This window comes from Harpia harpyja, chromosome 9, assembly GCF_026419915.1.
Source record: "Harpia harpyja isolate bHarHar1 chromosome 9, bHarHar1 primary haplotype, whole genome shotgun sequence".
NCBI classification, from domain to species: domain Eukaryota; kingdom Metazoa; phylum Chordata; class Aves; order Accipitriformes; family Accipitridae; genus Harpia; species Harpia harpyja.
The window spans coordinates 39,571,996-39,594,066 of record NC_068948.1 but is presented as its reverse complement, the minus strand read 5'-3'; the positions used below and the strand labels follow the sequence as shown (position 1 = coordinate 39,594,066).

The 22,071-nt window shown below is 38.1% G+C and overlaps 1 protein-coding gene across 7 annotated transcripts in view; it reads left to right on the top strand.

Moving 5' to 3' along the window:
• The window catches only part of TANGO2 (transport and golgi organization 2 homolog), a 44,752-nt gene that overhangs the window by 14,786 nt on the left and 7,895 nt on the right, over positions 1 to 22,071 (top strand). For 5 of the 7 annotated variants that reach the window (XR_008236619.1, XM_052796741.1, XM_052796742.1 and 2 more), the window contains 5 exons: positions 4,831 to 4,919; positions 6,856 to 6,975; positions 7,961 to 8,075; positions 17,837 to 17,907; positions 20,125 to 20,278. Coding sequence is in view for 6 of the 7 variants with exons in the window: in XM_052796741.1 (XP_052652701.1) it covers positions 4,831 to 4,919; positions 6,856 to 6,975; positions 7,961 to 8,075; positions 17,837 to 17,907; positions 20,125 to 20,278 (549 nt within the window). In the remaining variant the exon portion in view is untranslated. The remainder of the gene's footprint in view (positions 1 to 4,830; positions 4,920 to 6,855; positions 6,976 to 7,960; positions 8,076 to 17,836; positions 17,908 to 20,124; positions 20,279 to 22,071) is intronic. The other 2 variants (XM_052796743.1, XM_052796745.1) reach the window with 2 other exon arrangements.

Sequence of the window (22,071 nt, the reverse complement as noted above, 5' to 3'; positions counted from 1 at the left end):
GTCATCTACTTTGCATCTCTAACTAAAAGAAAGTGTCTAGAAAAGGCATAACAAGTTGAAAAGACAAACTGCATGTCATTGGCCATTTCCTTGTAGCCAATAAACTTTTTCAAATTAAAGTGTTTTCCATAACACTTAAGAGAATTTTCCATCCAGGTAGACTTTGGTTTCTAGAGCAGTACATTGGCCAATTTTCATGAGCACCTAATTAAGCAAAAAGCTTACAGTTCACTTTTGTGATACACTAATGAATCTATCTTCCTGTACCCTTGCAACTTGCTGTTCTACCCTTTTTCCTCGGTGTCCTCTCTACAGGCCTATTTGTAGTAAAGTTTAGTGCATGTAGCAAAAGCTTTACTGTAGTCCCTTATTATTGTCAAAGGTAACATGCTGCCTTTACATCTTTCTGAACTATACTGTGTGCGTCTTATAAATACATGTTTCAAGCTTCAAAGCTATAATCACAGAGTCTTTTTTATGGAACTGAATTACATTGTAGGAAATTGCTTTAATGGAATGATTTCTCATGTTTTCATCTCTGCCTCAACATTAAAATAAATCTTAATATGTAAATCCTAATACAGTTGAATTATTTCAGCTATAAAAATAGCTGAATAGGCTTTTTGCAATTTATTAGAAGATGAGGGTCACTTAATGTTGCTCCTTTTCAGTATGCTTGTTTCATAAAAGACAAAATGAAGATGTTTTGATTATAGCGATCCTGAATACTAGCCTTATGCTAAAATTAGGAGTCTGTGGATTAAACTTGAGATGGGGAATATTCAATCACACCAGAAAGACTTGGCTTATTTTTAGTATTTAGATATTATAAACAAACCGTGGTTTCATGTCAAGAATTATTGAAGGCAAAATGTAATTGGAGCTTCAGGAAATGAGAAATGCACTTCAGCCAAATTATTTTTTAATAGTAGAGATGTTTATTTAAATAACAATCTAAGAGGAGGATGCATGCTGTAAATGGAGGATATTTAAGAAAGATGACAGAAATTGGGAAAACCAGCTGAAAGCCTATAGATCGAAGACTAGAATCAGCTAGAATAAGAGAAATAATGCAAGTCAGAAAGGAATGACAATATGATTATTTGGCATTGAAAAGATAAAAACATATGCTGTGCTTTCCAACAAATGCTATCTTTGTTGGGCAAAATACCAAGCACCTTCCTTACAGAAAGGATGCCATTGAAGTGTTAGCCTTTTTTATTTTCTCTATAAGCTGATTATAATTCTTTTATCTGTAGTATTTCTAATGTGCAACTGGCACCTCATGATCATGTTTTAATGAAGATGTGAATTTGCAGGGAAGTCCAGAAACCTGCAGAAAATGTCGGTACATTTGAACACTGAGTAAAGTAATGAGATTTCATTGGAACCAATTCTTGCATTTTGTGGCTTAAAATTTAGAATGAAAGTTGTATTGTCTAACTTCAGTTTACAGTAGCAAACTTGGCTTCTGCTGTGTAAATGTAATTGACGTGCGGCCGGGCTGGTAGGAGGAACTGACAGTGAAGAAGGTACTGAGGTTGTAGGAAACTGGTTAAGAAAATCCGCAGGTTTCTGAAAGATGGCATTTCATTAAAATTAAATATTAAGCAACATAGCTGGAGAGAATGGCGAACACTCATAATCTTGCAATTGAAATACAAGGCAAGTCACGTTATGGGTAATAATGAGCAGGACTTTGGAAGTTCTAGCTGTTGGATCACAGCATGGTATGGTGGAGTTGTGCGCAAGTGTGTCTGCAGTCACCTGTTGCCCTGAGTCTCCAGCATATGGCTTGCCTAGGGTTGCAGTTGTCTTTTGCCCTTTATTTGGATCAGCCAAATAAATTACTTGCTTTTCAGGTGAGGATGTTCTACCAATGAAAAACACTTTTTTTTTTTTTTTTGTAATTCTAAAAATGATTGAAAAAAGACTGGAAGAGCAGCATCAAATGAACGCTCATCTACAGGTTTGAAAATGGCAGTGTCTGAATGCTGATTCTCAGCATAGAAACCCAGTAACACTTCTAACTCAAGCTTTTATTGATAGATACCTTGTGCCTATTTGATGTTGCAATAAGTCATTACATTTAGTTGCTGATGCTGTCTTCCATTGCTTTTGAGTAACAAAAAATGTTAACTTTCTCACTTTCAAAAGATGGATGTGCACAGTCAGATTAGCCTAGACTTTTCTTTCTAGTGTTCCAGTACTAACACTGCTAATGAAATGACTGTAGCATACATTCAGTAAGGTATTTGTATGATCTGTAAGGGAGTACACCAAATAAGTTGCTTTGTTTTAATAACTTCTGCTGGATGAAATGGACAGAGAAACAGTTTTTGCTTTTCAAAGAGCTGAGACTGTTTTAAATTCCTCTGAAGCTGTCTGGCTGTACTGACTCTTTAAATCTTACCTGCTTTACACTCACGGCCTGCCTGGCTTGAACTGGTGTTATCATTGAATTTGACTGATCTGCATTGCTGGCATGCCTGGAACATTTGAGGAAGACCTGTCCTATCTTGTATGTCCGCTGCTTCTTAAATATCATGTTGAACTTGGTCTTACAAGTCTGCAGGTGCCATTTATGATAATTATCAAAGTACAGAGCAGAAGGAACCAGGCATAGCTAGCAGAATTTTCTGTCACTGCTGTTTCCTAATAACGTCTGGCATTTTTTAATACCTGTTTGTTTTCTAAAATAATCAAATCTTAAATGGCATGTGAAGAGCTGCAGCACGCTTTTTTTCAGGACAGCACTTGGTCTTGTGGAGTGATGTGTTTAAATATAAATAATGGATTTCATCTGGCAGCGTTTTTCAATTGCATATTATTTTCGTAACTTCTTCCTACCTCCTGATTGTGTAGCCTCCAGGGCTTCTTGTAGTTTCTCTGCTGTAAGGGCGGACTCGCATTAACGATTCAATTATTTTGTCCTACTGTTCTGGTAGAATTCAGATTATGCAAGCAACTACACATGCAAAAAAATCCCACAAACAACAAAAAACAGGGGGAGGAAGCCCCACCAAAATAACTCTTGATTGTTACAAAACCCCATGCCTTTTCCCTTTACTTCTCTGCATCCTTGAGCATGCTGTGCTTTCTTCAAATGAATTTCAGTGGGGCTGGACCTTTGAGACTATCACAAATTTATCTCTGTTCTGGGTACTTATAGACAAAAGCATGTGACTTGTATCTTTGAACCACATAAATAGAGCTTTAGGTGTTGAAGTTAGATTAAAAAAATACTGTGACTACATGATCCTAAGTAATGATCCAGTAAAAACATACTCTCATGCTTCAGATTTTTATGGTAAGTGGGGTGGGTTGACCCTGGCTGGATGCCAGGTGCCCACCAAAGCTGTTCTATCGCTCCCGCTCCTCAGCTGGACAGGGGAGAGAAAATATAACAAAGAGCTTGTGGGTCGAGATAAGGACAGGAGAGATCACTCACCAATTACCGTCACAGGCAAAACAGACTCAGCTTGGGGAAAATGAACTCAATTTATTACAAATCAACCAGAGTAGGGTAATGAGAAATAAAACCAAATCTCAGAACACCTTCCCCCTACCCCTCCCTTCTTCCTGGGCACAACTTCACTCCCGGATTCTCTACCAACCCCCCCCACTGGCACAGGGGGACGGGGATGGGGTTTTATGGTCAGTTCGTCACATGTTATTTTCTGCCGCTTCATCCTCTTCAGGGGCAGGACTCATCACACTCTTCCCCTGCTCCAGCGTGGGGTCCCTCCCGTGGGAGGCAGTCCTCCACGAACTTCTCCAACATGGGTCCTTCTCATGGGCTGCAGTTCTTCATGAACTGCTCCAGCATGGGTCCTTTCTACCGCATGCAGTCCTTCAGGAGCACACTGCTCCAGCGTGGGTCCCCCACGGGGTCACAAGTCCTGCCAGAAAACCTGCTCTGTGGGTTCCTCTCTCCACAGGGCCACGGGTCCTGCCAGGATCCTGCTCCAGCACGGGGTTCCCATGGGGTCACAGCCTCCTTCAGGAACCCACCTGCTCTGGCGTGGGGTCCTCCACGGGCTGCAGGTGGATATCTGCTCCACTGTGGACCTCCCTGGGCTGCAGGGGGACAGCCTGCCTCACCATGGTCTTCACCACGGGCTGCAGGGGAATGTCTGCTCCGGTGCCTGGAGCATCTCCTCCCCCTCCTTCTTCACTGACCTTGGTGTCTGCAGGGTTGTTTCTCTTACATGTTCTCACTCCTCTCTCTGACTGCCGTTTCTGTCTGTCCCAACTTTTTTTTCCTTCTTAAAAATGTTATCCCAGAGGTGTTACCACTATTGCTGATTGGCTCGGCCTTGGCTGGCGGCGGGTACGTCTCAGGGCTGGCTGGTATGGGCTCTGTCAGACACAGGGGAAGCTTCCAGCAGGTTCTTACAGAAGCCACCCCTGTAACCCCCCCTGCTACCAAAACCCTGCCACACAAAGCCAATACATTAAGTTACCTATAAATCTGTGGGTTACCTTTAATTTTCTTTAATTAAGCTGTAACTTCAGATGCTGAGGAATCTTAAGATGCTTATGCAATCTTAATTCAGTCTCTTGCATTGCAAGTATTATTCCTTGAAAATAATAGCTGCCTGATTTACGCAACAAGATAGACTTGCTGAATGTCTCAAGACAATGAGAGAGAAGGCTGCTGTCAGATGTCATTTGACCTTTACGCTGAGTGATAAAGGTGAGATGGGAGGATAAAGAATGGTTTCATACTTAAAATGAGATAATGCTGTGGCAAGATTGGATTCTGTTCTTGTCTGTACTGTGAAGTTCCTGTTTGTAAGAGTATCTTTTTGCTCTTGTGTTCTACAGGCTTATTCTAGCAGCTAATAGGGATGAATTTTACCACAGACCATCCAAATCAGCAGATTTTTGGGACAGCAGCAATGAGATCCTTAGTGGTATGTACGTCTTGTTGTTTTGAGTGGGTTTCATACAATTTATAAGGGAATTACAGCCTTGATTTTTTTGTTACTGGGGGTGATGGTGCATTTCTAATAAGAAATATGCTTCTTCCCAATAATTCTGGGGAAAACATGTCATAAGTTTGAAAGATGAGTTGTGCTATTATTGTCTTATTTGTGTTTTAATATCTTGTGGGCTTTTTCCCAGTTTTACGTTCTTTAACTGATTTCAGTCTGAGCAGTGCAGTTGAAATATAACAGATTAATTTGTCCATCACAGACGATTACTTTAGTTTTGTCAGATACATTGAAACACTTCTTAAAATAAGTGGAATTAGTTATTCCACAGACTCATTGTCTGTAATACTGACTTGAAATCATTAAACTAAGCCTCAAGAAAGTGAAAACTTTCTCATTTCTTGTCAGTTAATTTATAGGCTACAGAATAATTTTAGTTATTGATCCATCAGTTTATTAGCTTTCGTGCCTACTTTTTTCTAAACTGATAGTACAGTCACTCAGCTGTCTGGTTCTCCTATGTAGGGAATCTATATCTGTAGTCATTTTTAAGTATAATCAATACTTCTGCCTTTTTTCAGAAACAGAAATGACACTGGAAGACAAAGCATTGTTTAAATGCAAGATTTTGACTTTGCAAATACTCTTTGTTGATGCTGTGTGTTACTGTCATTGGCAAGGGGGCCTGTGAGGATAAATTACTCCCACTGCACTACAACTCCCTTGCTTCTGAAGTTCTGGCTGACATTTCTGTTTTGTGCCAGACATGCTAGATGCTGCTGCTCCTGCTATATAGCAATTTAAAACAAACAAACAAAAAGCTATGCTGAAAACTGAAGGGCCCTGAATTTTTATCTTTTATACTCATCAGCTCTGTCCATATTTGGCATATGAAACTGGTATATTTTCCATCCTGGGGGTGTATCTGTGGAGATCCCATGAATATATGTCTTTGAGTTATTAATGTTCTCTCAAATGAAAGCAACGAGTTGAACCAAAATAAATTAAATTTATTTTTTGTATGACTTAAAAATGAAAAATATTTTGCACTTAGAGCAATTTCAGGAAAACAGTAATTGCTATATGTTAATCACTGGGCATTGGTCAACAAAGCTATATGTTTTTCTTTTGTGGGCCTTTCAGTTAAAGTAGAGCGCAGTAGTAAAAGTATTGTGTAAAGATGTGATACAGCTAAATTCAATATTGAAGTTCTGGATACTGAAGAAAGAAAGGAGTTTCTGAATAAGGATCTAAAACCTGTTCTTTTGATCTTCTAATGAAAGTTATAGTATGACATAATGATTCAGAATTAAAAAGTTTCTAACAATATACATGTTATATTGAACTAGTTCTTAGTTTAGCATTAAATGCTTGCTGGTTAACATGAGCTCATTACAAATGGGGGGGGGGGGCTAGCTTATACTCTCTTTCAAGGGGTTTGGTTTGGGCTTCACTTTTGTGGGTCCTCCTCTTCAATGTAAATTACTGTTACCAGCGTCCAAGATTTTTATCAGTTACCTAGCTTCCTCTAAATTTTTCTGGTTACTTGTGAATTTAAACTTGCAAATAACGTTAATCTTCTGAGATATGCTTTTGAGCTAACAAGCATTCTGAGCCTACTTAGTTTTATATGTATTTTAGCATATAAGCAAAGCTTATAATTTTGCTTTTACATTTAAATTTCTCATTATCTCTCATCTATTATTGCAGTAGCTTGGAAAATATTTGATAGTGCAGAATTGGAGGACAGGTAATTTAAGTGGGCTTACCTCACTTATCCAGAAAGACAGTCTCGTACCTACTGCATTTTATCCAGCCTGATCAAGACTCAGGATTTGCATTAAGAAATTCTGATTTAAGCTTGAGATTTTTTTTTAAATGAATGTAATAGCCTAACTCTTACTTATTCCATTAGGTCTGGATATGGAGGAAGGAAAAGAAGGTGGGACATGGCTGGGAATCAGTAAGAAAGGCAAGATGGCAGCCCTGACAAACTATATGCAACCAAAGATTGATAAAAATGCAAAAGGAAGAGGTATGAAGGAGTAGAAATGGAGGAAGAAGAAAGTGGACAAACAAGCCCTGGTGTCCTAGTAAAATAGTGATGATTACAATATTAATTTTTTTTAACATGACTTTATGGACAAATAAAACGGTTATGTGCTGTAAACAGAACTTGTGAACTGATGACTTGGACTTTGAGTACCTGTGTGGGGAACTTGACTTGGATAATGATATTCTAATCCAGCAGGCAAAACCAAAACAAGATGTAGTGCCTAGAGCCTGAAGTTACATTCAGACAAGAAATGCAGCACCAACTGTCTTCTCTTGAAAGTAATTCTAATTAACAGAACAACTAGACAAGCATTGAGCTAGATTTAGATTACAGTAGACTTTTTAAAGTCCTTGTTCAAATACCTAAGTCAGGGAAACGATGCAGCTTGGATTATGCTGGAGGATAGCATGAAAGATTATTGTAGTCCTTTCTGCCCTACACATTGATAAATCAGATGAGTAGATGTAATAGGAAAGAAAGGTCTTCTGAAACCTGTGGATTTTTTTTTAAAGTAAAAATAGGTCTGTTTGTAACTGTCATGTGGTACTGCATTGGGAATATATTGCAATGGCAAAACATGTTATACAGAGGAACAAATGAACCATGTCATTTGTATTTCATTTTAGGGTCATATATCGGGGAAATGAAGCAAGACAAAGAGTTTGGCAAGGTGGGAGGAGAGGAAAGGCACATCCAGTAGAGAGTAGTTAGTAAATATGGATTCTGTAGAAATTGACCAAGAGCTTTTGACTGAGTTCTTAAGAATAAAAAGTCAAGCTCTTAATGTGAACATGATACAATGCTGTAAGACTTTTAAAGGCTGGTTGGTCGGTTGATTTTGCTGGGTTCTTTTTTCACTCTTATACCCTACTGGTAACAAGAATCCTTTGTATACTGTTTGTTTTACCAAGCCTGTCAGAATAGTAAGCTCACACAAATTACTCTATGTACTTCTCTTTCTTAGGTGCTCTTGTAACAAACTTCTTGACTGCAGATCTGGACAGCTACTCTTACTTGAAGAAAGTTTCAGTAGAAGGACATCTTTACAATGGATTTAATTTGTTAGCAGCTGACTTAAAGTAAGTCTACAAAACATCACAGTTCAAATGTCAAAGGGAGAAAGATACTAGCACTGATGTACATATACTTCTTGGCACAGAAGCATAACAATACAGAAGCCTGTCACAAACTAAAGTGAGAGCTCTTATTTTTTGCTAATTGGCATGTAAGGTCCTTATGGTACTCTAGCCATAATTTCCTTTATTATTTTTTCATCTTTCAGACACTGGAGGGCTATCTTGTATTCTAATCATTGCTTCCCACAAAACTTCTTGCAACTCTTTCCCTAATAGGCCATACTCAGTCTTTACCTTGAAGGCTGTGTGGCTTGTGTTTTGGAGAAAACAAAACCTTGGCTCTGTAATTTCTCAGAATTTATTTTTTCTCTGAGAGGTGGCATGCTGTGGCAGCATTAGGAAAGCTGAAAGCTTTCAAGCTATTACTCCTGTCAGAGTGGCTGTATCATTAATCTTTGCTGAAATGTTTAAAAAAAAAAATCAGCACACAACAAATACATTAACTTCTTCAAGTTTCTGTAGCTGAAGAAAGGACCTTGGATACTTGATTATAATCAATGTGGCTGGCACAATCCTTTCCCATGCACATGCATGTGTGCATGCACAAGTATATATGCTGATTTTTCTTTGCATTATGCCTGATTCAGAAGAATGGACATCCAGGGCTAAGTCATCTCCAGACTATGGATCAATTCTCAGTTAAATGTATACTTCATGGCCATAAGCAGGTATAAATTGCCAAGAGCACACTACTGCTTTGACACACTTTCTGCAGAAGCATTAATCATATTAGACAACCTGATGGCGCGAGGCTTTCTCCCACTCAGCTTTTCTGCATGCTTTTGGGAAACTACATACTCTTAAAGGAGAGGGTCATAGTGTTTAGTGTTTTCAGAGAAAATAATTTCTAGCACCCTGTTGCTAACTGATCTTGTTTAGATTTTTCACTTTCTGTTTTAGACCACCTTCAGCTGGTACTTCAGACTTGCCTTCCACTCTCCCACTCCCTGCTCTCCCACTTCCCTGTCATCTTTTTTTTTTTTTTTTAAGAAAGGCCTTTATTTCATATTCTGCCAGGCTATTAGTTTTCATTTTTTAATTTGCTATGATATGATGGGAAAGTGAAATGAAACTTGTATAGGTGATTGAAGTCTAAAAGGATGAATACAGAAAGACAGACACATGCCACCTGTGAAGATACCAGGAGTGTGTTTCTGCTTGGTGTGCCCACTTAGAAATAAGTGTATAGGTTATGTTTCCAGAAGTTTAATCCAGAAGCAGGATAGGCAATTACAGGGTTTGCTGCTTTTCTGTTATTTTTACCCTCTACTTTACAAAGTTCATTATCCCACCAGAGACTTCCAAAATTTTTCTGTTGCTTAAATTAATTTTTACCATGGTCAGAGGATTTGACTTTTTGTGCTCTCTGCTGCATGTCACTGCCTGGCTAGCTTTCATAAATTGGAAGGCTATCTGTAACTGAAAAGATAAGTCTTACTCTGTTTTCAAGCAAAAAGTAAGTTTGTGTAACATAGCAAGCAGTAAGTAAGTTTGAGTTTCTTTGTGCTAATTTAGGTAAATAGAATAGTCATAATGGCTACTAGTATAATGATATTAAAGTAGATTTGATTGATGTTACTTGATAAGGCAGTCATTCATGTGTTGTTTTTGTTTGTTTATTCTTCTATGCTAGGCTGATAGGGAATTGTATGCTCAATTGAATAGTCTTTCTGTAGTGATGCAGGTCATAATTCCTTGCTGAGCATCACTCTGAAAGCTGTATGTGTTGATTAACTTCTCCATTTTGATATGTCCTTAGCCTTGGATACTCTGATGAAATGAAATTCTTGGCAAACTAATGATGCAGAGCAATTTCTATAAGACATGTAAACTTGTCATTTTAGGAAATTAGAAGTACTCCTGAGAGAAATGTAGTATATAAATGGAAGCTACATTTCTATGTAACTAGAAAATGTTACTGTAGTTGATACTATTTTGTTGGGCCATGTTACTGTTCAACATAAAGATTGAAGACTATTCTTAACATGTTCTTCTGCTGTGTAACAAATAGTGATTGGCTCTGTTAGAGTGGTGTGAAATGGGGAGGAAACTCAAATGGAAAGTGTAAATGAAGCACTGTTGGGGAGGGGTATATCTGAGCACATCATACTGCTGACTGTAAGCAGCACATTTAGAGACATTTACAGTGTTTGAGTTTTCAGGTACACATTTCAGGAAAAGAAATTTTTATCTTCTCTATGTATTATTATGATGATACTATGCTAGATGATACAGGTGCCATGATGTGAGAAGGGAGAGCTGGAAACCACCATATGGGTTGTAAAATCTCGTTTATTTCCACAGCTTTGTGTGACTCTTGTTTTAAACATGCATGGGTTTGACACTTCTAGTGTATCTATTTGCTCTGTGGCATTTCATGCTGTCAATTTAAACACTATTCTTTTTTTTCCAATACAATATTCTTATTAAAAATACTTAGTACTTTAAGTTTTCTAATATTTTCAATTTATCATCTGTATCTGCTGAGTATGAGTCATGAATACTTACCCCATTATGCGAAATGTACTTTTATGTTGAACGTATGGCATATGGCAAACAGTGTCTATTTGGAGTCTTGTGGGGCTGCAAAACTAGCTTCTATGAAGGCTGTGTTGCTACTCCTCCAATTTTGACTATCAGTAGGTCTGATCAGATCAGAGCAAGGTTATCAGAGGCTGGACTGGTCTCTAAGAAAATAGCCGCTTAAGATTCAGAGTAGTTTTCCTTCTTTCTCCCTTTGTGATATCTGAAGTAATAGTGAGCTGCTTTTGCTGATGATCGGGACAGTATTTCTGTGTTGGGGAAACCTGTGTTTATGTCCAACAAATCTAGTTGCTACAGTTGCTCAAACTTTCATCTCAAACTTGTGTTAGGGCTGTTGTGGTAGCATCTCACTTGTGTTCCATACTGCTAAGTGGTTAATACAGACTGCCCTGAAGGACAAACTGAAGTGGCAGCTTCTTGTCACTCTCCCAGGAAGTTTAGAGTCTCTGACAGCTTGTCAGTTAGAGCCCATATTGTTCATGTGCAGTAAGATTCCTGTGTAATAGGAGTGAATCACTTTCTCCATGAGGAATACGTGAATTGTCCCTTACAAAACAAGTCAGCTGGAGGGAGCGGCAGAAAAAGTCCTTTTGTGTGAGCTTTTCTACTCTCCCGTGTGACAGGCAGTTTTCAGTCCCTCCAGGGGAAATGTAGTGAACTATACCATCACCTGCATTAACTAATTTGGTGATGTATTGAAAACGGAGATTACGTACTAGAATGTATTCTTCACGTTCGGATCTGAAGAGTGAAGTTTGGCTAATAATAGGTTTTATCCTTGATAGATAGGACTGAGTTCCAGTTGAAACTGCAGATCCCCAAAACGGTGGGGTTGGAATGTGTGTGAGGGGAGGGGAATAGATACACAAATATATAAAATAAAATACATGTTTAAAAGTGTTTATATATATAAATATATACTGTGTATATATATGTATTTTAATATGGAAATCTACAGCTTGTTAGCTATGTAGCAATATCATTGATGAGGTAAAAAAAGGCAAACTGAAGAAAAGATGTTTGGGAGAAGACTTAACTGAACTGTTGATAGTGTAGGGCCTCAAGATTAAAACATCTGCACAGTGTGACCAGGTTTTAGAAACATGGGCTGTTTCATTCAGTATGGTTATCAAGACAAGGCTAGGTGGGAAGGATTTGATTGCTCTCCAGAGATTAGACTTAGGTGCCTTTCCAAGGAAAAGTGAGATAGGGTCAGACTGCTGGTGTGGAAAGAATGTAGATGGGCAAGTCGTTGTGATTGCTCTGTAAGCTCAGTTACATTTCTTCTCATGCAATGTCTGTCCTAATACCACCTTCGGCAGAGTACATCTGTCTTGCTCCTTGTGACTTCCTCATGAAAATGAGGTGTCCAGGTACTTCTCTAATGTGTTCTATACTACCACCTTTGAAATATTTCTGTGTAGATCCTCAGTCATTTGCAAGTTTAATGAGATGGACAGTCCAATGTCAAGAGAAGGAAAAAAGCTTCTGAAAAACTTTTTTATTTTATCTCTTCCGTCTGGTGTCAGCTTCTGCCTGACTCAAAAAAAAAAATAGAACAACACCAAAGAAATGTTTAGACCCTGACAACAAATTCAGAGTAGTACTTTAAAGCAGACTTTGTATGCTGTAAGTGTCCAGCAGTATTCTTTTCACCATTTTATCTGATGGTAGGTGGCATATGTACAAAAATGTTTGGGCTTTATAGTTGGTGGGTTTGTGTTTTCTTGTTTGTTTTTAGCTTCAGAACAGAAAGAGTTTTCTGATTAGCCTGTGAAAATTGAACAAAAGGAAATTAAACTGTGAACTGTACTACTCAGTTGAAACTACTTTTCAGCATTTCAAGCTGCCAATTTCATCTTTTTCCCCTTGACAAAAAATACATGCACGTGTTATTCATAAAACAATCCAATGTCCTTGTTGGTAAAATATTGACCCTGTTAGAAGATTAGAGCTCAGTGCCCAGGGAAATGATCACTTGGTGATAACCACACCCTCTGGAGCTTTATGGCCTCATTACTTTTTCTCTCTTCTGTCTGTATTTTTTGTTGAACATGACTTGGAGCCACCTTGAAGTTGAAGCAAGGCAGGGGTGCAGAAAGATATTGCTTATATTTCATCAGCATTAAGAAGTAATTGTGGCAAACTCTGCATGGCTGTGAAGCACCTATTACTACTGAGATTATGCTGCCTAGAATATTTCCTAGAACATTTATTATTGCTTACGGTTTTTGACAGAATGATGTATCTAAGAGCATAATTTTTATGTAGTTATAGTTTATTCTCTTTCTGCTGTCAGCTGTGACTGGGATTTAAAAAAAAAATTATACGTCTACTGGGTCCTATTGTCATCATTTATAATTATGCCTTTATTACTTCTCCAGTGAAATTGTTATCTATACTTGTAAAGCTGGGAGGGAAGAGAATCTGAGTCCAGGCCAGGATTTTGAGGCTATTGCTGTGATCAAGCTTATAGTGATTTGGTTTTTTGGTTTGTTCTTTTGTTTTGTTTTGTTTTTTTTTCCCCTCTTGGCTTCTGCCTGGATGTTCATCAGTACTGAGTATCTGTAAACAGTAGGAAGACAGTAGGCAGAGCCAAATGATAAGAGTAGCTGACTGGCCCAGTGAACTAAATTTTGGAAGTATCCCCATTTCCAAAGTCTTTTGGAAGGCTTTAGTCTTGTTTTGACAGAAGACAGCAGCAGTGTTGCAGTGGAGGTAAGGGTAATAGAAAATGCACTTCCGGGGGAGTGTGGCACGTAAAAACAATATGACACAGATGTCCTGAATTAGTGACCCTGCAGTTTGTATGTATTCCCCATCTTTTTGTTGAACTTCAGGGGATCTTGTTACTGAATTTGTCAGTCATGAGAATCTCAGAACACATGCTAGATGATAATATTCTTTCCTATAAAAAGCCATTGCTAAAGGAAGTCAGCAGTGCCTACTTACTCAGCATGCAGTCTCATTTATGACAGGACTTGTCTTACAGCTGTGTTCAAGGGCTTGCTTGGGCCATTTGTCTACCTTTCCATCTAAAAATCTGTCTTTTGAGACCTCAGGTGGTAACAATTGCTCTGATCTTTTCTCTTCATAGACCTTCTAAAGCAGATACAGGTTTGACAATTTGAAAAGAGAGTATTTAATGCACCAATAAAATAGTTTGTGTAATTGCTGGTGTCTTAACTGGAAAAAAAAAACCTATAATGACCTTAATGATGTTGCTTTATTTGCTTAAATATATTACAAGCATGTTATGTATTATAATTGCCACTGTATTTTTTTTTAATGACTCTAGTGCTAATGTTAAAATAGGCCATTAGCAGACAACTTTTTTTTTTCCTGTTTTTTAACTTTGGTTTATTTGTTCTTCCTGTGCTTAGTTGTTGTCTGTATTGTATTAATTCCAGCTGGATTTTATTTATTTATAAATAGTTTGCTCCATGAAACACACCAATTCAGTAACTTTAGGTGACCTAAAATACTTTACTTGCATGTTGCTTTTTCCATGCCCCTGTTCATGGAAAATGCAGTGTGCCAGTGTACTCTTACAAATATATGACTTCTCATATCCTAGCATGTGACTGGGACCAAGAAGTCAGACTGGTCTATTAATGACAGCTCAGCTCAATGCTCTCCTTTTTTAGCTGCCAAGGGATTCTTTCTAGTATTAGTACCAACCATGTGCCAACTCTAAATGTACTGTTTGGAACCAGGCTTGTAGGAAGGTGTCTAACCCCAGCTGGGATAGACACGCATCATACATGTTAACATCACTTTATGTGAACCATTAACTAGCCGTAAAGAAAATATAAAGAATGCTGAGAAGAGGAAAAACCTGACATTTCTAAAATGGCCAGTTGGTCCTAACCAAACATTAATAAACAAGGACTTGAGAGCATCAAGTATAACTTCTGTTCAGTTTTCAGCCTGGGTCTAGACTTTGTTTATGTAAGGCTTTGCAAGGGTCATAACATGCTTTGAGGAAGATGACTATCATCCTGTTTTTCAGAGGCTTTGGTTTTTGAATAAGTGAACTCGTACACCCAGATCTCCTCATAGAATGTCTGTTGACCCTTTGAACTCCATTCTTTTTTCACTCCTGTAAGGTCCCAGGCATCTCAGAGATATAGCTTAGTATTTGCAGCCAAATAAAGTATGGCTAAACTTCTCTGGCTATCTAAAGTTTTTCCTGTCTCCTTGAAGACCTGGCAGAATCCAGATAAGGGAAGAATGTATGGGAGTTTTATATTTGAAATTTTAGAAAACTTTAATACTGTCCATCTAGCTTAAAAGCAAAATATCTTGGTAATTTAACTGAGGGAGCTAGTAATAGGAAAAAGAGTCAGACTTCTCACTGTATATGGCATGACTACAAAAATCGTTTCAGGAAATACAGCTTTTGCTCATTTTTCTCATCCAAATATTTCTGCAGACAAGTATACTGGCAAAAAAGTTTGTTGAACTGGCATAATAGGTGAATATTTCATTAGAGGTTTTCTTCCCTCTTCCAATAATTTATTTCTAATACTTAACATTTTCTTTATTGAATAAGCTTATGTGTCTGGTGAAAACAGCTGTTGTTTTGATTGCTGTGTTTACCTGCTCATGAAAAAACTATACTTTTTTTTCTGTGTAACTTTTAATTCAGAACTTGTTTGTACTTGAAGGAGTCTCAAGAAATAGAAGGGAAGTTCAGGCTGTTGCTAATAGAATTTATTTTTCTTCTTCCACCTGTGCTTTGCAGCAGCACTTTCTCATATTCATTGAAGATGCTGTATTTCTCTGCCTTAGTGTGTTTAAAAATAATAATTTAAAAACCCCTTTTGTCTCTGATTAAGAAAGTACAACTGTTTTAACAGATTCCATAAATGGGTCACATACACAGTTTAATCTGTGGTAGTGGAACAGAAATTTGCATCTCAAGAAATTAAGGAAAGAAAATTCTGGTTGCATCTTGTGTTTTCCTTCTACTTTGTTTCAGCTGCTTTTGGTATGGACTAACTAGGTATTCCCAATGCAAATACTCCAAATAGACTAAAGAAACAAATGGCCTTTTCACTAACATACTTTTTTTTTTTTTCCCCTGTTGATGGATAAGAATATTTTTACTGAATCACGAGTAATACATTCACATCAGAACTCTATCAGAGACTAGTAAAAATCTTCAGTGCATAAGAATTAGGGCCAGAACAGGAACGGAGTGATCAATATTCAGTGCCCTGCTGAAACTAAAGTATGCTAGTTGTCACGATTCTGATGTGGGCAGTTGTCTGTGAAGAGTTGGGGTGTTCAGTGAGGAGTCTTGAGTTGAGCATAAGGTAAATTTGAACAAGGATTTTAATGTTGAAAAGCAAAACAAGGATAAGGAAAATAAATGTCTTTTAAGCCTCTAGAGGAAAGTTCAAAAAATGCCACGTTTCTTTTAACAGTAGATAAATTGTAAATTGAATAACTGAGAGCTTATTTAACAACACAAGCAACAATACACAAATACTATCTGCTATAATTACTCTCTTCTAACTATGCCGAAAAACTTGGACATCTTTCTGTACGGTACCAGGAAAGTCTCATGGGTTTGGGAGGAGGAAGAGTAGTGCACAGAGGAGGAATGGCAGTTTTATTTTTGCTTTATGTGTTTTTTATATTCTTCCTCTTGCCTCTTCTGACTTGTATAATTAATAAGTTACTATTTCCCTCTTCATTTGGCTGTTTTGCAAAGGATGCTATAGAATGTCTTTCAGAATGGCCTTTTAAGAAGAATATAAACAGCTAAATCAAGACTGCTTTGCTTGTTAGTAAGATTTGAGTAGCAGGTGCTAACTTCTGCAGAGCAATTTAACTTCCAGTACATCATTAATGAGATTACATTCTATATACTGTTATTTGCATCAAGGCACAGATATGTCTTTTTATCTTAGGAAAAAATGAGGAGCTGGAAATGGCTTCTCTACTGTATTATGTTTTATGCTACTCAATCCAAATTCAATCTTAACTGCAAGCTTTTGTATGTGTTCGGGTTTTTTTTAGTTCAAAAAGTCTTACCTGCTGTCTAAGGAGCTAGAGTTTGAGGGACAAATTAAAAGCTGAACTACAGTCAGAATGTATTTGTTGGTAACTGCAATAATACTCTCTTCCACTGTGAACAAGGAAATCACTACGGGGAAGTACAGAATTATATGACCTCATGGCTGTGTCCTGGCAAATTTAAAAAACAAAACAAAAAAACCACCACCACCCCAAACAAAAACAAAAAAACCACCACCAAAAGCCACCAACTGGTAGCAGTCTGAGGAATCACTATTTCATGTCAGCTGATGGGATTGAGGGTTGCTGAGAGTGAGCCATCTAATGGCAATCCATCCCCCACCCTCTATTTCCCACAAGACACACAAGGCTTATTGATGACCTTGGTTGGTTGTTTTTCCTTATCACTTGATTTGGGTTTTGTGTTGTCAATATCAGAACAACTACTTAAAAATCTATGCTCTTTGGATATGCTGATACTGCCTTTGCCAAGTGAGAGTTACTTGCAAAGTTGGAAGCCGTCTTTGAATGTTATATGAGATCCTCCCTGCTAAACTGTGCGCAAGAGAGAACTTACAAACAGTAACTACAACTATCTGAAAATGGCCTGAAAATGCATATCTGTCACTTAAATGACCCAACTATGCCCTATGACATTGCCGTAAGTGGGCCTAAAAAACTTATTTCTGCCAGATAAAATGTCCCACAGTAGTCAGCCTCTTAGAATGCAGTAGTGGTTCAAAAGAAATGATGGGAAAATGTTACTTGCTGTGATGGACTGTGCTTTTGTTTTGACATGCCCCTTTCCCCCAAGTAACTAAATTTCCAGTTATTCAAAACTGCACAGATTTTTGTCGTTAAGCCTGGCTACTTTCATGCAGCAGTTCTTGGTTTTTACTGAATTTTATTACAGTTATGTTTAAAAATTATAAGGGTACTATGTGATAGTAGTACAGCTAATATGATATTTTGAGAGGAAGAGAGTAATATAACTCATCAATTAATCTCTGGGCTCATAGTAGTAACAGTGGGAGAAACATCTTGATGTGTTTGAAGATTGCATGAAATTAGAGCATAATCAAATATAGAAGTTGATGGTTTTTCAAGGAGAAATTCGTATTTATATTTTTCAGTACCACCAAAGGAGATGTAATTTGCTACTATGGAAACAAAGGAGAACCAGAACCTGTTTTCCTAAATCCTGGTAGGTTTTCTTCAGAAAGGTCTGAATATTAACTTTTTGTTATTTTAAAGGAGTCAGAATGTAGCTGTATTGCTTTAGTAATTTAGCTATTTAAGCATTGTTTTCACTAACTTTTTCTTTGCATTCTTGAAAAAACCAAAAAATATTAAATGTCCTTAAATTCATTTAAGGATTTATTAATAAATTTCAGTGAAGAATCAGTAGTTTGTTAAAAGCTTTTATCCATGTCAGTATACCTGCCTGCACTGCAATTAGTGAGATGCCCCTTAGCTAACTATGACTGAAGGACAGAAGTCTGTCTTGAGGAATGGAATTTTCAAAGGGTTGTGGATTTGACCCTAACTCTCCTTACCCAGCAGTGTTAAGGGCATAGTGTGACTGTGCCCACCTAGGGACAGAGTTGGCTTTAAAAAAAAAAAAAAAAAATTATCTGTCTTATCAGGTGGATTGATTTAAAATTTAAAATCTAGTCCTTTGCTAGCCAACTACATAGAACAATACTCCAGAATTCATCACCAAAAAGCCAATTTAAATGGACAAGGACACATAGAAGGCTCTGAGCAGTGTAGCTGGTTGATAACAGTTAATGACAGTGGCTTATTTTGCCTGCTTAGGTTAATGCTGCCAGTCAGCAAATAGTTACTGTAGCAATTACAGCATAAATCCTTAGAAAACAGCTGTTAGATTTTTTACAGCTACAAGCACAAAATATGTTTTAATACAAACATTACAAAAAAAAAATCTGGCCGCTTGTAATGAGAAACTGAATCACAAATTTTAGGTATCTGCAGACTGTAGCAAAGAGAGTTCTGGTCTCCATGCTTCAGCAGTAAATTCCTTTTCTGTGTGCATGGCTGCCTTTAAGCAGAGACAAGGTTTGGAAATCTTTGTGCGTGCTTGTTTGGACTGTGGTGAGAAATATAGGGTGCCTCTAAAGAGAAAGCTCCTTCTTGTCATCAAATGTTGCTTTGCAGTGTTTTTCAAGAGTAAAATCAGAGGCAAACATAAATTATGATTAATATAGCTAAACTGGAAAAGACTAGACTGCAAAAATGATGTTATTTTGTGGTACCATTTTCATAGTTAAGCAAACCAGATGTTAAAAGTAACTGCTGCAAATACGGATTAGAGTGAAACTGTGAAACAAGGTACTGAATATTAGCATAGAGCAGTGCTTATGCACAGCCTAGTGTAAGCTGCATGTCTGCTCTAGTCTCCTGTTTAGGAATGCGGCATGTGTTTTATAGCATACCTGCAGATAAAGATTAGCTGGGGAATCACTTAAATTGTATTAAAATTTGTGAAATCTGTAATGACAATTGCAAATCAGCAGAATACTCTTTCCACTTAAACTGATTCCGCCACCCTTTCCTCCCCCCAACATTATTTAGTAAGTATGTAGATACTATGCAGCTAGAAGTGGTCCACAGGGACTGGTCTGTAAACAGTTGATTGTTATTACTTTTAAATCTAAAACTTATCACATAATCTCCTTATTACAGACTTCATTAATTCTATGACATGTAAAGCTTGAAGGCTTAAAGTTGCTTTACAGAAATAAACTCAATGTTATGATTAGGAGCTATTTTGTGCTTAGGTTATGTAATACCCTAATGTTTCTATTAGTGTTGTGTTCTGGAGGAAAAAAAAGGCTTTGATATTTCACCTGATTTCACACCACAGTGTACATTGTGTTAATGACAGTGCTGAAAATCTCAAATTTAGGTAATTTTAGTAAAATTAAAGCAATGATGCTCTGAAGTGGGTGTTTTGGGGTTTTTTTGTGGTTGTGTGCTGGTTTTGTGGGCTTTTTTTGCCCCCCCCTAATAAAATAGTCAGAAGTACTGGTCTAGAAGAGTTGGTTGTTGAGAAATGGTTACATTATTTTATTATGAGTTACACACCTAGGAGAATCTTACTATTTGAAGGGGTGTTGTATTTATTTTGTCACATGATATACATCTTTGATACGTAATTTAATGATCTCACTTTTGAAGCAAAATGAAAGCTAGCAATAGGATGAATAAGCAAATTATAAGAGAATCATGATGAATTTGCAGATAACGTTTGGTTTTGTCCCTCAGACTATGTGGGATAAGGTAATTATGAAGTTATTTTTTGCTTAGTGCATAAATTAACTTTCTTTGCTCCGAGCTTAATAAGTTGTTTGGGCTGTTTGGTTGTTTTTTGGTGGGGTTTTTTTGTGTGTGTGTCTAGGAATATATGGATTGAGTAATTCTTTGTTGGATACACCATGGAAGAAACTTCAGTATGGGAAGCAGCTTTTCACAGAAGTGGTCAAGAGAAGTCAAGACCTTACCAAAGAAGACTTGGTGCAGGAGCTTCTTACAGTGATGAATAATCAAGAGCCGTAAGAACATGATAGCCAGAGTTTACTCAGAATTTGATATGACAGTTTGAAAATTGCATACAGAAACTATTTTGACGTAAAAGAAACTTTAGCCTTATATTAATTGACTAAAGCTGGGTAATGAAGGGCAAAAGGAGTCTTCTTTCTCTCCACAGAGGATGACTTTCAACAATATTGATTTTTAAGCAAGGCACAGTAAACATTATTACTGTGGTCTTAGTACTCATAGACTGTATGCTGATTTCTCTGTGCCCTTTTCATTTAAAGATTGCACTTCTCTTAGTAAGGGTAATGAGTGCAAGACAAGGGATGTGTAAGTTGCTTGCTGTAAGTTTTGTGGATGCTCACTGTAAGGTAAGGTTCAGTTTCTTCCTGCACACAGAGCGCTTGTTTACATAGAATCATAGAATAGAATCATTCAGGTTGGAGAAGACCTTTAAGGTCATTGAATCCAACCATCAACCATGCCCACTAAACCATGTCCTGAAGTGCCTTGTCTGTGCGCTTTTTGAATACCTCCAGGGATGGTGGCTCAACCACTTCCCTGGGCAGCCTGTTCCAATACCCGACAACCCTTTCAGTAAAGAAATTTTTCCTAATATCCTATCTAAACCTCCCCTGCTGCAACTTGAGGCCATTTCCTCTCATCTGGTCTGCAGCAACCTGACAGAAGAGACCAGCACCCACCTCACTACAGCCTCCTTTCAGGCAGTTGTAGAGAGCGATAAGGTCTCCCCTCAGCCTCCTTTTCTCCAGACTAAACAACCCCAGTTCCCTCAGCCGCTCCTCATAAGACTTGTGCCCCAGGCCCCTCACCAACTTGGTTGCCCTTCTCTGGACACACTCCAGCAACTCAATGTCTGTCTTGTAGTGAGTGGCCCAAAACTGAACGCAGCACTCAGTGCAGCCTCACCAGTGCTGAGTACAGGGGAACAATCACCTCCCTGCTCCTGCTGGCCACACTATTTCTGATGCAGGCCAGGATGCCGTTGGCTGCCTTGGCCTCCTGGGCACACTGCCGGCTCATATTCAGGCAGCTGTGAACCAGCACCCCCAGGTCTCCTTCTGCTGGGCAGCTTTTCAGCTGCTCTTCCCCAAGCCTGTAGTGCTGCATGGGGTTGTTGTGACTGAAGTGCAGGACCTGGCACTTGGCCTTGTTGAACCTCATACAGTTGGCCTCGGCCCATCGATCCAGCCTGTCCAGATCCCTCTGTCCAGATCCCCCATGAGCAGGTTTGTGTTAGTAGCTGCTGGCTATTCTGTGTTCCTACCCAGAGTGTAGACAGAGGGTGGAGAAGCAAGCTATTTTCAGAGTCGAACCAGCTGCCTTCCTCAAAAGTGCAATTGGTTTAGGCTAAATGGGGGAAGGAGAAAAGGGGAGTACTTGCACAGTTCAGCTGTAGGCCTCTGGTCAAGGAAGTTCCCAAGAGATGAGTTTGAATATCTAAATAAGGTTCCTGCACGCACTCACTACTGGCTACACAGTGAACCTCAGCCCATAACCTAGGTCTTTAGAAGTAAAGGAAATTTTAATGCTGACATTCATGCTTGTGGCATTTTTCAGTGGTTCAAAATATATGTTTACACAAGAACTCGGACATCTAAGCAATGAGTAGTAATTGGGAAGTCTACTAACCTGTCTTAATTACTTTTTTCATCTGAAAGAAGATAAGTGATTTTGTAAAAAAATTGTTATACCTTTGTCTTCTTACTAGCAAAAGGTAAAGTATAAGATACAATACAGTCCAAATGATCCTCCCTTAACGTTCAGTAATTCAGTATGATCTCATCTG